Genomic DNA, 19,457 nt, shown 5'->3' on the forward strand with positions numbered 1-19,457 from the left:
ATTTAATGTTCCCATGCAGGTTTAACTGTCCCCAGAGTGGCTGCTCTGAAGTAGCCCTGCTGTATCTCAATGAATATGACTTGTTAAAAGTGGTGGGATGTGTGCATGATTATAGCTCAACAGTGAAGCAACCCAGCACCTTACATGGCCTGACATTAATCTTTGCTCACTGTCCGGAGCAATATCCACCTGACTAAGCACAGCTGGTGCAGTAGTTGTGTAGGTTTGGCTGTTATTTGTCATTCCCTTGTCTTTATTTCTGGATGTATTCCAGTATCTATATAACCTCCTCTTCTCTTCTTGCTAAAGGTGCTTGGAGGCTCCACTTGAAGAGTGGAGGGGTGATTGGGCTAAATATTCCTAGAGGCAACTACTCAGTGAATTCTTTGCTCCAATCACAGCCACATTCATGCATGGACCTTGTATCCATTCGATACATGAGTCACAGCAGGAATCTGAGCTTCAAATTAAACTGTCTTTGGACTAGTTCAGACTGTAGGCACCAAATCCTTCTATGCCCTCCCCAACCTCTGTTTCAACACTGATGGGACTCCATTCCCAGCCTTCCCCCGGCATCCCAGGCAAAGTCAACATAACCAGCCCCAGTGGAAACCCATGGGGACAAGTTTGGCTCCTCTCACCTAATCTGTGGTCAGTCCGTCTGCGGCACAAAAATAGATGGTATTTAGGAAAGTTTAAAAAGCCTACAGAGAAAAGAAAATGCTTCAAGATGTCACCGTCCTGGGTCGGTGACCCAGTGTTTTGAGTTTCTTGTGTCTCTGAGTTTTTGTATTATGATCTTAGTTCTGTTTGTTGCCCCAGTTTATTCTTTAGTCTAGTGTCTTAGTTTGGCTTTCTTGTATTCTCTTTAGTTTTCTGAGTATTTCGTAGCTGCCCTCTGTGTCTCCCTGTTATTGTTCTCTGTGTTTCTTAGTTGCTCTGTCTCCCCTAGTCAAGTCTGCGTCTATGTTACATTTCCTGTTTTACTTTGAAGGTCTGTGTCCTACGTGAATGTATTGAGTTTCGCTTCCCTTGGGTGTCGTTATGTCCGATTTCTCCCAGCTGTGCTCCCCTTCTGTGTCTCATTCCCCTCGTTATTTCCCAGTGTATTTAAGCGCTGTGTTTCTCTGTGTCAGTGTTGTGATCTCCCTCATGCTGTGTGTTGCTCCAGGCGTCTCCCTGTGTGTGTTTTGTTAGATTCTTCTCAGTTTAGGTTTTGTAGACGTCCTTTGTTCAGCAATAAAAGCTGCCATTTTGAGTTCAATCCTTTTTCTAGTGAGTTTGCGTTTGTGTCCATTTCCTCCCTGCACACAGCCGGATCATGACACGAGACCCATATTCATATAGGAAAATTATCTCAGGAACAGGAGTTCACTGCCCCCCTTACCAGGAATGTAATGAATTTGAATAATGTACTTTTATCATGTGCAGAAGGTCTTGACTCTTATATATCATCTACCAGGATCAGTATCAGATTAGCTTATAAAATATGTGTTACTAGTAGAGAAATTATTACGGCGATATATTTGCTCTTCAGTAAACAGTCAGTCTGATTTCTATTCTTTCTATTCTTATTTACTGTATGTAATTCACATGCTAGTATCCTATTAGCTGTGCTGTAAACTATGGAAATGTCCAGTTATGTAATTTCTTGGTCCGCTAGTCATAAATCATTTATTTTAAACCTTCCCAATGTGTAGCTACACTTACAGCAAATAAATCCTAAATGAGCTGTCTTCAATTTGAAACACTGCCTTTAAACCATGGTTAATGCTAACAAACCACATTAGAAAAACAATGATTTTGTGAATGTGGTCTGGAACAGGTTACTGACAAAGAACAGCTTGATAATATTTGTGAAAAAGGCTGCAGAATCTACAGTGTGTTAAAAATTGCATGAAACCTATTGAATTAAACGTCTCCACTCTGTATTGGTACAGCTTACGCAGCCCACTTTGCATTTGATAATCTCAGCATGCAAAGTTATCAGGTACAAATGACTAAGACGTTTAATTCAACAAAGGTAACAAGACACAATAAAATACTCTAATACTGAGGATTCACAGGTAAGCCAGCCAAGAGCAAGTTCTGATTAAAAAAACCCCTCAGCGAAACAGTTTTTTAGTCACGTATTTCTTGCTTGTACAGGCATTTGTGTGTTCTCATACTTGCTTTTTGTTCATGTCGCAATGACAGTTATCTGCTATGCAATCATGCATACATATTCAGGTTACATACAGCTACCCAATTCATCTGTCAAGGTCTCTTACTAGTCCTTTGCTCATCCCTGTCGTTCTCTATGCGCTCCCACACACGCACACACACTCTGCCTGCAGACACCTCTGCAGCTTACCTCATTATCCACTCCTCTAATAATGCTCCTTGTTAAATTGCAGTGTTAACCTGAGAAACAGGAATAAAGACCTTTTCTATCACACTACTACTTACAAGCTTTCCAGCCCTATAATTGCATCAAGGATTCCATATTTTAGGTCTGATCTCATTAAACGTACAACAGCCTCTCAATCAATGACAACTTTATAAGCAACACTGCTGTGATGTGAGAGGTCAAGCCTCGGGAGAATAAAGATATTCTTTTTGCAAAACTTGTACCTTCTTGCCAAAGTGAGCAGCTTCTTTATGGTAACAGCAATTTACTTCGATTCATCTAGCAGCTGTTTTCTCTATGAACACAACCAAAGTAAGTGTTGTTATCAACAACAATAAACTGCAGGTCACCAACTTTCACAGTAAGACACCGTCAGGAGGATTCACCTTGATGCCCATTTTAACCTTATTCCCAGTTTGAAGTGCGGTTAGCCCAGAGAGATATTATGAGATGAACTGCTACCGCTCAGGGTCGCTGCTCACCAGATAACAACCAGCCTTACAGTGTTATCACTCATCCTGATCGCAACCCTCCATTACCGCTGCACCACTGCTGATGCATAGCGGTGCTCTTGCGTACTGTATATCACAGCTCTCAAACTGCCCCTGAACCATGCTCCGATGCACTGTTAATGCCTCAGCTAATCTGATCTGTCTCCAGCTGGTTTACTACGTATACACATACCTTGATATGAAGCTGGGAAAGTAGTCTTGAAGCAGCTAGACTATGACAGGAGCATGTAGGGTGCTAGCTTCATTTTCACAGGCTGGCTGCTAATAAAAGGCTGGATGGGGATGTGGAGGATGCTACCTAATAATAGAGCATCCAGAGATGCGTTGCTATATCACGTTGTTAGCAGGGTATGTAGAACACAAAGTGCTAATGGACATTAATGGTGAAGTGAATGCGTGCATGGGCAAGTTAGCATTATGTGTTATTCATGACCCCTTCTGAAGCACCTGAAGGTCAAAGCCACGCTGCTGTGGTCTGCAACCTGTGTTTCCAAAGTCTTACAGCAGTGATAAAACATATTTCTATTATTTTTATGTTTATGGATATTGCCTTAACTTTCGTACTCTAATAACGCTTTGCCTTCGACAGGTGGATGTGTTATATTTAAAGCCGTGTTATTCTGTTTTGTTCTTTGTTTGTTTTATTATTTTCTTAGAAAATAGTTTGAGCTTATAATGAGGTAAGGTTCTTTGAAGAGTTATAGACTTTCATTAGTATGTATTTTAAAGTTTGCTTGTTTTAACATTAATCATGGAGAGCGAGAGGATGTCTCAGGAATAGAGAACAGAGAAGTGAACTGTACTGATTTTCAAGAATGATCAAGGGTGATCTGCAGAGCAGGAGTAACTACAGGGGAATAAAGTTGATGAGCCATACCACCAAGATATTTGAAAGACTTGAAAGTAGGTTAAGAAGAGAGGGGACTATCAGTAAGCAGGCTGTGGCCTCAGGCTAAAAAAGAGCACCAAAGATGCCGTATTTGCTTTGAGAGTGTTGATGGAGAAGCATAGAGAAGCCCAGAAGGAGCTTAAGTGCGTCTTTGTGGATCTAGAGAAAACATATGACAGGGTGCAAAGAGAGGAACTGTGGTAATGAATGAGGAAGACAGAAATGACGGAGACGTTTGTGAGGGTGGTGCACGACATCTATGAGGACAACAAGACGGTGGTGAACAGACAGGTTCAAAGTACAGTTGGGATTACGTCAGGGATCTACTCTGAGCCTCCTCAGGTAGGAGTCTTCATGGAATATGATGTTCACACTGTGTACTGAGAATAGAGAGGCGGTGGAAGAGAGCCCGACGAGGTGGAGGTATGATCTGGAGAAAAGAGGAATGACGTCAGTAGAAGCAAGACACAATATATGTCTGTGAATGAGAGGGAGACAAAGAAAAGAGTACAGGCAGGGTGCAGCGGGTGGAGATGAGTGTCAGAGGTGATTTGTCAAAGAAGGATAGCACCAAGAGTGAAAGGGAAGGTTTAGAAGATTGTAGTAAGAGCCCCTATGATGTATGGTTTGGACCTAGGCATTAAAAAAAGAGAGTAGGCAGAGCTGCAGGTGGCAATTTTGAAGATTCTGGGTGTGACCAGAATGAACAGCAGCAGAAATGAGTATATCACAGGGACAAGTTCATGTTGAGCAGTTTGGAGGCAAAGTTGGAGAGGCAAGGCTGAGATGCTTTGGTCATGTGTAGAGTAGGGACAGTGGATATATTAGACAAAGGATGATAAAGATGAAGCTGCTGGACATAATTAAAAGAGGAAGGCCACAGAGAAGATTCGGGATGCAGTGAACACACGGCTCATGTGACAGAAGAGGATGGCAGGGATAGGGTGAGGAGGAGGGAGGAGCTGAAAGAACAAGCACAACAACAGATGCAAACTATCCTGCCCAATTCAAACAATGTCCGTCCTGGACATCAAAAAACCTCGGCACTGACAACAACATCAGTAAACAACATTGGACTGTTGCAAAAATGGCTTCTGCCATGGAGTGACTGAGATGGGAACAAGAAAGCTTAGACCTTGGTGTGCATATAGACAAAGTCACACACACACTTAACCATTCTTGAGGTACTGACATGTCTTCTAATTGGATCAAGTGTCATCCTTGTTCCCCAGTGACAAACTCTGCTCTGACATTGCAGCTTCTGTCCTCCGGCAAGCTTCTAGCACCACAGGGTGCCTCAAGGAGATCAACACATCACCTCGCCTGCAGATCATAGTGGGTGACATACACTAGAGACACCTGCTCTAACTGAAGAGACGGCAAAACAGCAAGAGATATGGGCAGGAAAAACTAAGCTGGACAGAGAGGAGGGCAGAGTAAAGGCCTTAGGAGAAAAAGTGTACTTTGGGTGATATGGTGGTGGAAACTCTCAGTATATTCGATCATTATGAAGTACATGTATTAGTTACTAAAGGTTATGTATTTGTCACAATTTATTAGACTGAAAATTTCTAAAACTGTAAATAAGCCTGTGTCAAATCCAGGAAAAATCCCAACTGTACATAACCACCTGCTTTAAAGCAGGGTGGCTGCTCCTTTCTTGTTATTACAGAAAGCTTTTATTTACATGTGCAAATCCATCTGCTTAAGTCTCCTTTGTTATATGGAACAATTTACAGTACGCCCATACATAACTAAGTGTAAATGTGCTCACGCTATTGTTAACTTATCTTGATAAATGTGTCTGTAAATAACAGCACGAATGTTGTAGTTCATTACACATGTATGCATACAGGGTAACGAAATACAGTTTGCATCTAATCAGAAGTGCAAGAGCAGTAAGTGCAATAGGAGCAGATTATATACAGATAAGAGCAGTATAAAAGGTGGGAATAGTTATGAACAGATTATGTACAAATAAGGCACAGCCCAATCCATCTGAAGCAGATATGTTTTATATGCATGGAATTCCACAGTAAAGACTAACAGGTGAATGCAAACAGAGTTTGAATAGATTTTTCAGTCTATTGTATTCCTTACCTCTTATATCTACAGTATTTCCTTGTAAATAATCACTTGAGAGTCACAAAAATGAAACGAGGCTTTGGTATTAAACTTTTATACCGACTGTGATCATTGTGAACCACCCTTGAAAACACACTAACGCTAACTATCTCTTGAAAGGTGAGGGATAGACTCATAAATATATGAAAAGATGGTGACAGAGTAGGTGCTTTGCTGTGCAATGCAATAACCTGTGGATATATGAGAGTATTTGATAAACAGAAATGAAAACAATTAAAATGTCTGTAGGATCTAACTATATTGTCTGGTGTAATTATTGTGATATATCCTCTTGCTTGTCACACACGCACAGATTATATTGGTAAACCTCTTAAAATTCTATTACGGGAGCAGGCGGGTAGATGCAAAGCAGGTTTTGCACAAACACCAACTGTACCTACAATTAAAGCGCTGATGAGCCATTCAGCAACTTTCTAAATGCTAATTACAGAACATGCAAAGGAGTTGTTTCATATTTCATGGTGTTAGGTAATGCATTAGTTATGCAACATAATTTATTTGTATTGTGATTTTGACTGCAACTGTGTGCTGTTTTCCATACCATATGGATACAACTTAATATATCTGGGAGTTGGGGGCTATAGTTATGGATTAAAGGCATACTTAAGAACAGAAGTCAGAAGCTGCTCGCTCACAGTATTCCTCAGCCAGACACTAAGATAAAGAAAACAACTAATAGAAGGAAAGGGGAAGGGATTGGAAGGTTTAAAAGTTAAACAAGGTTAAGTAACAAGCAAATACTTGGGCACATGTAGCCAGAGGTACTTCATGGATTTATACAGCTGGGAAAATAGTTATTTACTGATCATAGGGTTGAGGTGTTTATTATGGGGATTTAGATGTGTGAGATCACTCTGCCTTCAGGAGTTGAAACACACTGTGGATCCCTGATAGAGTCCCTGCCTGAATCGGTCTCGCTGTTGTCACATTAGACCACATAACTGCAGTACTGGAGTATTTATGGTATACAGTCTTTTAGGAGTATTGCCTGTAGCTCCATTTTCAAATGGACTGGAAGCAGATTTGTAGCTATTATGATTTCCTATGTATGTTTTAATATTTTACAACATTAAGCAAAGATATGGTCATTTTGATTAGCATCTGAACAGAAAAACCCAAAACAAACACATTCTCTGTAGATGTGTGGTTTGGCCGACAGCCACACTGCTATAGTCTGAAGATGAAAATAATTGTGGAAGTGGTTCAAGATCAAAGATCGGGGTTTTTCCTAGGGAGAATGTTACTAATGGGCATTATTTGAAAGGGAGAAATAAAAGGGATTTTAAAAAAATGATAACTTTATTTTTCTTCTAGGTTTAGATCTAATTTTCTAATCCCTACTCTCTGCTTAAGAACATGCTTCAAACATAATTCTACAAAGCAGAAGTTAAAAGGTTTTTTCACTTAACAGCAGCATTTTGCTGACATTATGGAGTTATTATCTGTACTGGGATGTAGATCTGGTTCAGTAATTGCAGTCTATTTCAAATACAGCATCAGCTGAATGCATAATTTTTAACTGTCTCTTAGCAAACTAAATATCCCAGCCAAACTCATTTTCAGCCAAGTTAACTTCCTAAGGAAATCTTATCTAAGAGAGATATTTTTGTCTGTGGAGGAGGCCTCAGGGCTACATAGCCTCATTATTTAGTTTGGCTTCCTGACGACATTTCCTCTTTTATCCTTAACAACACTATGGTGGATCTTGGCTTTGGACTGGAGCATAAAATATCCGCCCATTTAAACAAACTGTTAACACACAGACGGGCTATCTTAGTGAGGCAGATGTGGGCTGTATAACACTGTTGGCTTCAATATGTTAAGAATTCTGTCATTCATATTTGGATCACTTATTACTTCGTGTTTTCACAAGTTCATTCAGGCATAAGTTTGACAGCAGAACAAGCAGCTATAGCATGGGTGGCATATTTACAATGCACATGCAACTGACAGTAGATCAAGTGACATATCATTTATGGGTATTGTTCAGGCTTAAGTTAGAGTGAACCATTCTCACATTTCACAACTATAGACTATATGAATATTCTACATATAGTCTATGTGTAAAAAACATGACAAGTTTATTAACAGACAATCTCTTATTTTAAAAGCTGTGTCACAGATAACCAGCTGGCCCTGGTCCTTCCAACTTGTATTCCTCTATTGGCACTCTCTCTCTCTCTCTCTCGTCTCAAAGTTGTACAGGCTACGAATGAAATGTTGTGGACTGCAGCTGTAGGCTCACTCTAACAAGAATGTGCAGCAGGTAGAAAATAGTTCAGGTGTCGTTGCTCTGCAACGCTGTAGAGCAGAACAAGGACGGCTGTTGTGTGAGTCACAGATAGTATCTATAGCATTACTGATTAATTTATTTAGGGAAGTGTTTGTGTCACATACACATGTATACACCAATCAAAAAACTAGTGCTTAACCCAGTAGCTTCAAAGCATAAGATTCCTTTGACTCTTCAACTTAGCCTTTATTGTGGTAACTGATGAGCAAAAGTGGAAACCTGAGGTTGAATAATTTATTTGTATTATAGTTTATTAAGAGTGGTATTGTGGATGACCGGTGTGTGAAGCCCCTTTTTGTGGTAAGTGACTTTAGTGTGTAAGAAGTAAAGTTACTACAGTCATTGTTCAGTGCATGCTGACGTGGGCAATAACTGTACTTGCATCACTCAATCACAAGACTTCTAGATGTGTTTCAGTATCACAGTAATGTAAATTTGTACTCTGTTCAAAGGCCCATTTGAGCAACACCTGTTCCTCCTTTTATCACAACAGATTTGGTCATAACAGTAAAGGCACTGGTGAACAGGTCAGGCTAGCTTAAAGGAACGGCGGGTAGCAAACTGAAACGTTTGTTTATGATATTTATTCATTTGTAGGTTTAAAACGAATTTAAACAATAAGCCAAAAAGCTTTAGGCCTCATTCATACAGGCCTAAAGACCTGATGGTCACCAACACCAAACACTAGTCACTAAGGAAAAATACTAGTACTCCCTGACTAATTGCTAGTGAGTCCTAGACGTTGCAGGCAGCGACTGTGAAATTAACTGCTAAAGCCCTAGTACGTCTTTTATGTATGAGAGTGTTTTAGTCAGACCCTAGGAAGAATAGCTACTGCTATTGCAGGTGCTAGTGGGGATCTTAATAAACTAAACGATCTAAACAGCCATTCAGAAAGGCTGGTGACTCTCTGGTAACCACCAGTTGCAAGGGAAAAATTTGTATTTCCTACAGGTGGTGCACCAAAAACCTTTAGTCACCAGAAGATTGCCTGTAGGTTGCTCACTGCAGAAAGTCTCATTAGCCAGCAGCAAAAGAAAAGCCAAAGATTAAACTCAAGACAAACAAAAATGTGAGAAACACTATTCCTAACTACAGGAATAAGGAAGGAACAAAGCCCTTTCATACAAATATGATATCAAAGATAATGAGAACCACTTTAATTTTAAAATGCCATATACCATTTTTCAATACTGCCCAAGTAAAAGTGACTTTATCGGTGAGAAGTCCACAATGTTTTGGAGTTAATGATTTTTCTCTAGTTCTGGACACTGAATAAGGTTTGCTCATTGACAGAGATAACTCGTGTCTCTTACATAAAGCACTGCAGTGTAAAGTTCCAGTGAACGCAAGAATCAGTAAAGCAGCTGACAATAATATCCATTCCCTCAACATCTTCAAATTTTACATTAGATTTGGATAAGGATGGAAAGCATCTGGAGAAAAAGACAGTCTGCAGTCTGCCTTTTAAATTAGATTCAAACTCTGCCCAAGCATCCGCCTCCTCTTCCTTCATGGACAGAGTGCAAGTCTCTGTTCTGTTGTCAGCAAAACACAAGCCAAGAATCCATGCAACATGCATGCAACCTTTGTAACTTCACTTGAACTTCTAGCCAGTGGGATATTTTGACTTTAAAATGCCGTGCAGGCACACACTAACCATTTTGTTCTTCTTGGAGTAAGTCTTCTTCAGCAGCCTCTCATTCATCCTCTCCTGCTCCCGCTGGGCGTGATGAAGGAAGCCGTTCTCCAGGGGATCCACCACTGGCTGAACATTCTCCTCTTCCTCCTCCACCTCCTCGTCCTCCTTCTTCTGACGCTTTGCCACCTTTTTCTCCTTCCACCTCTCCTTCTTCTCTTGCGTCTTCACAACTCCACTCTTCTTCTGCAGAAAAAGATTTTGTTAGAACTTGGCAATTACGTAGTATTAATCAAAGAAACTAAACTAAACAAGTCAGCAGTAGTGAATCTCAAATAATTCTGTACTCGCACTGAATGACAGATACTGATCAGTGTCACACTGAGATTTACAGCCTTTGGTGTCTCAAGGATTTTCTTTGAATCCTTCAACGAGAACAAAGCAGACAGGTCTAGATGGATATACAAACTGGCAGGAGATAAATGTGCAAAAGAACAGAGGGAGGCTGTACCGCAGCTGGCAAATAGTCAAGTGTGCGGCCCCTTTCACTTCTGGCTTATACAAAGCAAGCAAACACTTGAGCAGAGAGCAGTGACGCTCCCTCTCTCTAAAGTCATATTTAATCCTGTCAGCAGCAGAACAATGCCTTACTGGAGCCTATAATCACTTTATGGCTCAGATATAATGAGCTTGTGATATGAAGTGCTGCTTTAACACACACTGGAGAAAATACAGCAGCTTTACATTTAGTCTATGACCACACAATCTCCCCCTTTAACCTTGTTAGTTGTTGATTTCATGCTTCAGCAATGCCCTTTATGAAAGCAGTGTTTGTTTATTGGAATGTAAAGACCATTTCTAAGTTGCTGGTATGTTATACAGCGGTAGCTCGTCCTCACCTCCCCAATTTTATGCCCAACACGTATAACAGAGCCAGGTGGCTGCGGCTTTTGTTACTGAAGTCACTACACTGGTAAAACTGTACGAAACGTTAGATGAATAATATTCTATGTTAAAAGGTTTTATTACAATTCCTCATTGCTGAGGTAAAGTTTGATGGTTAGCCTTCACATATCACTTCAAGCTGCCACGAACAACTGAGTTTCTAAGGAGAGATGGGTGAACAGCTCACATGAGTGGATTTTTTAGTTTGCAATTTAAATAAAAAGAATGAGCATCAATAATGAAATTACCCATGAACTGCAGCCCTAGTTTGATCCTCAACTGCTGGTGATGCCTCTATGAACAACCAAACCTCAGCAATTCAGGCGGGATAATCAATGGGAGCACAGACAAGACATATTCTACAACTCCTCCTTGCAAGGTACTGCACTTTGAGCTCAAGATGGCTATGAACCCATCTCATAGCACAGATCAGTTGTTCTAGACTCATACTTATAACACATAATAAGACACAAATGGTCAAAGGAAGGTCAAATAAAGCTGGCAAGTGAGTAAAGTCAAAGCCATTGCCAAGATGATAGAATGAAAAAGCGCACACGTGTTGGCATACATGCACAAGTCCTATTCTGTGATAACCCCTGATGTCTGCCTCACTTCTGTGTCAAGTGTCTGAATTGTTCCCTCCTCCTGGGCTTCAGCTGCTCCTTATTTCCATATCTGAAAATAAGACTGAGCTGGTGATGTCCTGCTGCCGGTGGTCATCACTGTGTGTTTGAATGGCACAAGACAACGCATCTCTGTTGGAAGCCGTATGGAGCTGAGGCCAGAGGGCTGCAAGTTCACATTTCAGCATCTGTTCACAGCCAGCAGCATTAAGCCTAACTGCAGATGAATCTGTGCTCCATGTGAATAATCAAATTATCGACTCCAAAGGTGGGAGATTAGCAGATGGGTAGCACATTAGGCTCATAACTGCTAATGAATGACACCTTCCGTGACAAAAGGTGTTTATGTATCAGGTACTTAAAAAAAACAATACTCCCATAGAAAGGAGACAAAAATCAATCTCCAAAAAATTTATTTGTCAAGAGAAAGGAACCTAACTAAAACACACCTTTATGTTGTAACCCAGGAGTCCTGCATAAATTATGTTTTTCCTACACTGAAAATATTTCTAGCTGAACTGTTTCATAGTTTGCTCTGCAGTGCAGTTCCACACCTCATGAAAGGAGCTGTTTAAAAACAGTGTTTTCTATGTATAAGAATTTCTTCTCTCACACCTTTTAAGAGTGGGTACAACACTTGCCGATCACAGGGAAATCACATTTTCAGTGTGAAAGGAATCTGCTGTTTGTTGAGCCAAAGGTCACTTTACACAGTAAACCTCACTGGGATATAAACGTCCTCTATGAAATAAGACCAACAATGTTTTGTTGTGTTGTTAAGAAGAAAACAGTTAATGTATCAGTCTTATTGTATGGGGTAGAATCTTATTGGATTTATCATTTTTCATGCATAGTAAATAAAGCGAGTCAAGTATTTACACAGCACCTTTCAAGATAAATATCACAAAGTGCTTCACAACAGGAATGGTAAACAACAAGAACAAACACTTAAACAAAAACAAGTTTAAAAAGATGAGTGCTAAGGTTGTTTTTACAAGAAACCAGAGACCACAGATCTCAGGTTCAATCTGAGGCTATGCGTGGGCAAGCCAAGTCTGAAAGAATGATGCTATCACTCATCACTCATCATTTTAGTAGTGGAAAATCCTTTCACTGTTATTTTTAAATTTTAATCCATGTTAAGCAGCTAGTCCCAGGCCATCCCACCGCATATCCATATCCCCCAACTGCTTCTGCAAAAAGGATTACGCCTAATGGTTACACATAACCCAACTCCAGTACCTTCCCCTGTAGCTGGCAGTGATTATTATTCCGCTGCTTTAGAGATCTTCTGTGAGGTTTGGGCCACTCTAACCAGAACTTGCAGAAAGTGGAGCAGAGTGTGGAATACCAAACTGCAGTTCCTCAAGATGAAAGACTCACTTTTAAGGAGCTGCTTATGTTATTTGTATTTGTCTGCAGGAGAAACTAATAGAAACCTAAATTTGTAGGAAACATAAAAAAAAAAAATTTGTTGAAAATTAAATGTTAAGTTAAAACTGAAAGAACACCCCAGCTCTGCATGTGTGATGTTTCTGCTTCAACTTGTAAGAATGTTTCATATGGTACGTTATTAAGAGCTCAAGAAATAGTTGCAGTTAAAATGCACATTATATGCCTGGACTAAAATCATTGTGCTGGTATTTATATTTTGTATTATTCCACTGGGTTACATATTTATCCCATCACAAACGGCTGTTACCCTGCCCACAAGTTCACACTGTGGTGTGATATCACACAGTCACTCAAAGTAACTCTTTTCTCCTCACAAGTAGACACATTTATTTCTCAAGATGCAATATCCAGGTGGTACTAACAGACGACCTCCCATGGCAATCATTGATTTTAAATCTGTCTTTAAAGAGCTTTCATTTTTTGACTGTACTGGTATCATCTTTGTGGGCTTAGAAAATCAGCATTATCTTCGGGAAAATCATCCCCTGTAGCGATAAAAAGCCATAATTAAGTTTGTTTCTACATTTTTAACCCTCACAAAATCGAACTATTCCCCTGCCACTTTCATCTATTATTGTCTATCATAATAAACTCAGCTACCTTTAAACCAAATCTAGCAATATTACTGAGGTTTTCTTTTGATTTTTTCTAATCCACATAATAGAAAACCAGAGAATCCTTAAATCATTACAAATGAAAGGACTACCGAATATAACATTGCTGCACATTCTTTTTAGTTTGACTGCAGTAAACCATTAACATGTGATCAAATACAGATCTTATTTAAAGCCAGAAAACCAAACACTGTGCAACACCAATTTACGCACATAGTGCATATCCAACTTGAATCTGGTGAAGCTTCAAACATCTCACCACTATCTCTTTGACCTTCATGCTACATGTCTGTTTCAAGTGAAATGCAAACTAATAAAACACAAATATCCCTCAGGAGCAAATAAATATCAGCTGCTCAAAACTCAAACTTTCTTGCTAATATAGTGTGGCAGGTTGTGGCAGTGCCTCAAGGGTAGTATGCTGAGCAGCTGCCACTCCAAAGAAAACACAGATCATCGCCAGAGGCATGCAAACAATATATTGCAGTGTTAAGTCATATCAACATGTATTAATTTCTGCAGCCTCTTGCATAGATCTCACAACATACCACTGAGGAATTATAGATGCAATTTCAATGGAGGCAAAATGGATGTAGATCTACACATAAAAATGTGTCATGCTTCTCAGTCTAGTTTTGTGTTTGCCAGCATTACAGCTTCTGTTAATCGCATTATCAGAAGCTCAAGCTCAAGCACACAGCAATTAGATTTTGTTTAGAGCATTTGCACCTGCTCTCATTGCTGTCTCATGTCTGCTGCATTCTAAATAAACAGATTTTAATTGTTTGTGTGTGTTATTTCCATTTATTCAGTCCATGCCTCAGACAACAGATCTATAATAGCTCCAGGAGTAGAAGGGTAATTCATCACCGTGTCTGCCAGCAACAGCTTAGTTGTGATATCATTTCCATATTTCAAAGGCCTGAAGTAGGGTTTTTCTTTTATGAAATGGTTATGAAATTATTTCTGCACACAATGGAGCAGTGTATCACACTCTGTACTGTTAAAAACATTTACAAATCAAAAGAATAAAATACTGATGCAGATAATTGTGATGGAGCTTACTAGCTGGTGAAAGTGCACTTCAGTGTACACCAGGTGAAGGTCTAACATTCATCATAGCATTTCTTTACCTTTAAGGCCTATGCAAGCCTAATACGAAAACACAACTTGCAGCCTTCTTTTATTCCCCTGATGTCGTGTCTACTTTTTTATACAATGTTAAAAGCCTTGCTATTCATCTGTGAAGCTTTTAACTAGTGAATCTCTCTCGTTTTACCTTGTTCTGCCTAGGATAGAAAAGTGACAGTGACCTCGGTAGAGAAGAAGTGGTTTAAGATATGATGAGGCAGTGGGGCTGACAAAAGAGCGGGAGAGAGGAGAGGATAAAAAGGACGAACACAGAGAGAGAGGGAGAGATACGGTGATGGTGGGGGGGTCTCAGCCTGGAACAGGAGAGACCGCTCGACTGGTTTGACCCGGCCACGTTACCCTGGCAACAGAATGGGAGAGCTTTGTTGCTGTTCCAGGCTGCATGGGGAGTGGAGTGTGTATGTGTGTGTGTATCTGTGTGGGTACAAGTGCATAAAATCCAACACAGGTTTCCTTTCCGCTAACAATAAAGCGCATGGCTTTACATGGCTATGCTGGGACCTTGAGATCCACTGTGGAAGCACGTTTAGTTCCCAAAGGAGGGTTTATGCATTCTGCACAGAGGAATGTCAGCAACCCTGAGGTTTCTTGCAAAGGGTAACGGGGTCTTCATGAGGCATACACAAGCCAGAGTTTCACAAATGGAGCCTGAAGTGCAAAAAAAATAGACAGTGTGCAGAAAGAGAAAGGGAGATGAAGACACTTAGTAGTGTCTGGTGCACATTATCATCATGCTTTCTCCACGGAACTCTCTTCTTTCTAAGGCTAGTAATTATTTAGGAGACACAAAGAGCTCTGCAGGGTACACCTCCCTTGACATTAAGCGGTACCACACAGAGATTGCAGGGCTGGCTGCCACAGCTCCTGCGCTCTTCAATGGAGTTGTGGGAAAACTATCAATTATATAAATCCAAATAGCATTGTACGTTTCACCGAGGTGCTGCAAAGTGACTAAAACTGAACAGTTCCAAAAGCGCACTTGGGGAGAAGACTAGTGCAGATTAAAACATACCTTTTCATGATCTGGTGCTTTGTGTCTTTTCTTCTTTTACAGTCCGAGACACCTGCACGTGCATATACTCTGTGCATTAATCTATACATAAATTATATTTCCACAGGTGTTTAAGATTGTCAAGTATTATATTCTATAAAATCATGTATTCATCTGTAAAATAACAGCTTCTCGTGAGCTCAGAAAAACAGGCCCTACATATTGACATTAAAAAACATATTAAAACATATTATTTAAGAAAATATCACAGCTAAATTTAAAGGCTTGAGAACTGTGTGTCATGATTAACAGTCAATATCTACAGGGGGATTAAAATGTTAATGGCAAACAGCTAGTTCTACTAAGAGATTACTTATATACATGCTAATCAGGCTGGTGGAGCTTATATCTGTTTAACACGCCTGTTTTGTCACACTTCACATGGCAGATGTTATTGTGGCCTCTTCGTGATATGAGTCTTCTCGATGAAGGCTCATTCATTCATTCAAAATTCATTTCAATTGAATTCTATAGCACCAAATCACAACAGCAGCCACCACAAGGCGCTTCTTATTGTAAGGTATACCTTACAACCTTATAACAATCAGACAACCTTTTATCAGCAACCAGTTGGTGACAGTGGGAAGGAAAAATTCCCTTTTAACAGGAGGACACCTTTGGCAGAAACGGTGTCCTCCTGTTAAAGACCACATTACACGTGAGCACAAGATGGCAGTAATTTAAGGATGATGGAGATGCTCAACTGGAGATGCTTTATGGCACTGAATGCTGTTCAAGATGTAAGGAGAGTGATCACTTTGATATGGTATGTTTTAACTTTTAGATGATGATGCACTGATTGCCTTGTTTTCCCTGAGGAAACCCCCGTGCCTTGCATCTATTTTTTAGTAGTAATACTAAAATATCTCTCTTACATATTTGCATCCAATTAAATCAATAAGAAAAGAAGCAAGCAAATTTGTATGTGTACTAGGTACTATATTTAAAAAATTGTTTGCAAATGCCTTATGTGGAAGGAAGTGTATTTAACACACCGATAAAGTCCGAAGATAACAAAATCTGCATTTAGAAATGACTGGAAAGTGCAAAAATCACCTTAAATAGTGGCTTGTGCTGCAGTACATCTACAACCAGAAGGTGTATAATAAAATCATTATAATAAGCTTTCAGAAATCTTAAACAATTATACTGTGAAATTTGCATGATTTAAACCCACCTCCATATACTCTTTAAAAACAATGTACAACACATTAAAAGAAGACAGTGCAACTTAATTGGACCTTTAAATACACTGTACAATGTATTAAGTATGGATTTAAATTTTTATGCAAACATTTTTTATGAAGCTTGACTTGAAAATATCACATTTTCGGTCATTATATCAGGACTGATTCTCCAGTTGACTCATACTGAACTCTCAGGTCACCAAAAGATGCTGAACGTTGAGTCGAGCTGGATCTTTGACAACAATTTAGCTTTTGCTTGTGTCTGTGTATTTTTTTTTTAGTAAGAATGCAAAATTTAAGCCTTTCTTTCCACATGACATAAAAGCAGCGAGCAGAGTCATTTGTTGCATCACTTTTGCACTGTTTAGCTGCCTTTAGGCTGGCTGAGGTCTGGTTGTGTAGATTTATTGCTCAGCTGTTGTACTGATTCTCTACACATTATTGCAGCTCTTGGCATGTCCAATAAATCACCTTGATTTGTCATGTTGTAGACGGGATTGATTTAATCATGCCTGCTCCCTTTAGAAGTGTTCTTCATGTGACACTGTTCAGACAAAGTGGAACACACACCTGCTGTTTATGCTGCTGTCAGCTACATCAAACACACCTTTGATGAACTTAGAGCATATGCTCATTTACTCAGACGCCCTGTTTTTCCTCAAAGCACACAATCAGAAAGCTCTTGCCTCAAAGGTAAAAGACGTGAGAAGACATTTTTGTGCCAAGGAGATTATCAGGCTGTGAACGAGAGAAAGCGCATGTTTCTACAGTGAGCACGCTGCACTAGAGCATAGAGTAAATACACCACACCTACTTCAGCTTTTGTTAAGTGATCTGATGTATTTTCTCTTATTTAATGTAAGCTAGTCTTCCTGTATGCGGTGTGTTGTGTGAGAACAGAGAAATAAAGAGAATTTGTAGGGGTTTAGCCACGAAGGATTAGCATGCAGCTATACTAGTTGACAGAAGCTAACCTTCAGGCAGGCCTCTCTTTCTTTCAGATCTCTGTCAATATTTTTTTCCTTGACATTAACATGTCTGTATATCATAGCTTTCAAATGTTTCCATTATTGTGTAAAAATCCATATGGCTATGCACTTCCATTAATGCTACTAACAAGTGTGGCTTTTGGATCACATTTTGTATCATATCTGTAGCACTATTAAGGTTGTCAAGTTTGCTTTGCCACACAAACAGGCTCCTTTATAAGCAGCACTACAAGTGACAATTTGTAGCAGCAACAGGAGACCATTGAAATTCTGAACAAGTATTTTGTTAGATATTAACTGAAACCAGCTGCTCTCAAACTTCGAAAAACAAATGAAAATGTGCATGAAAACAGGCACAAGGGGGATCTCTAGTATCTGGATGTTTTTAATAGTTTTGGAGCCTGTTGTGTGCTCTTCCAGTGGCTCTTGGCTTGGGCATTCCTCTTGACAGCAATGCTGCTATATGCCGAGTGTGTGTGCAGGTGGTGATAAGTCCCCATTCTTTCTCTCAGCTGCATTCCCGCGCCTCTCTTTTATTGTTCTCTGCACCCATCTGATTGCAGTTTTTGAACCAGCTATGTGTGTGACCACAGAACGAAACTGCTGCTTTTATTACCCTTTAAGTCTTCTTATTGCTATGTAACCTAATGCTTGTTTATGTGCTTATGTAAACATGTACCGCTGATTAATATTTATGCGACTGTGAGAGGTCAAGGGTGAATTAATGAAAAGCGTTTAAGTATTTAAGTGTTTAAGTATCTTAAGTGTTTGTAGCATTCGCTGGTGTCAAAATGAATGCCAAAATTACCCCTGACTTGTACCACTGCATATTTCGCTGTCAGAGTATATTTAAATGTGTGGAAGTGCTTGTATATCTGAGTACTATTCAAGCTTGTGTATTCTGGTGGAAGTGTGTTTGTGCACCACACATGTTCAAGGGCTGAATTAGCTCCTGGAGTGACACCATCTGGCCAGCGGGTGCTGAGGGGAGAAGAATACGGGAATGCGGCAATAACAGGGTGGTACAGTACAATAATAAACATGGGCTTCAAATCTGTTTAACACCTCAGACAAACACTGAGGAAATATGAGACGACAGACACATATTCTGCATTTCAAGGATAAGATCAAGATTCCTCCTCATTTCCACTGTGTTAATACAGCAAGTGAGTCTTGATATACTGTCCTATATCCATCCATTAATTATTTCCTGCTCCTTTCCCAAGTGCTTATGGTATATGTTGCCCTTCTTTCACAATGTAGTGCTACAAATACTACAAATGATCAAGTGATCAATAAATACAGCATTTATGTAGAATGTAACATTGTATCCGTCATTTATTTGTTAACAGATGTTAAAAATAAATGATAATTATTAAACACGATCTGCTTCACATACACAGTGTGTCTGCTTTAAGTAAAAGGAGCGATCAATAACATGAGCAGCAATCCATGGACAACAACAAAAATGCATCCAAATATTAAATAGGCAATGAATCAACATGTTCATTAACTATATGGGATGAGATGCACTCACGAAATTCAATAAGAATTCACTGTGACAGATAATGCAA

General features: G+C 39.7%; 1 protein-coding gene across 12 annotated transcripts in view; it reads right to left on the bottom strand.

The window, feature by feature from the left end:
* Window positions 1-19,457, bottom strand: part of fbrsl1 (fibrosin-like 1) — a 284,114-nt gene that overhangs the window by 192,162 nt on the left and 72,495 nt on the right. For all 12 annotated transcript variants that reach the window (XM_084947107.1, XM_084947106.1, XM_084947102.1 and 9 more), the window contains exon 2: window positions 9,889-10,113. In XM_084947107.1, the coding sequence (XP_084803233.1) occupies window positions 9,889-10,113 (225 nt within the window). The remainder of the gene's footprint in view (window positions 1-9,888; window positions 10,114-19,457) is intronic.

Source organism: Perissodus microlepis, chromosome 12, assembly GCF_051167445.1.
Source record: "Perissodus microlepis isolate ML-2025 ecotype Zambia chromosome 12, ASM5116744v1, whole genome shotgun sequence".
Lineage (NCBI taxonomy): Eukaryota > Metazoa > Chordata > Actinopteri > Cichliformes > Cichlidae > Perissodus > Perissodus microlepis.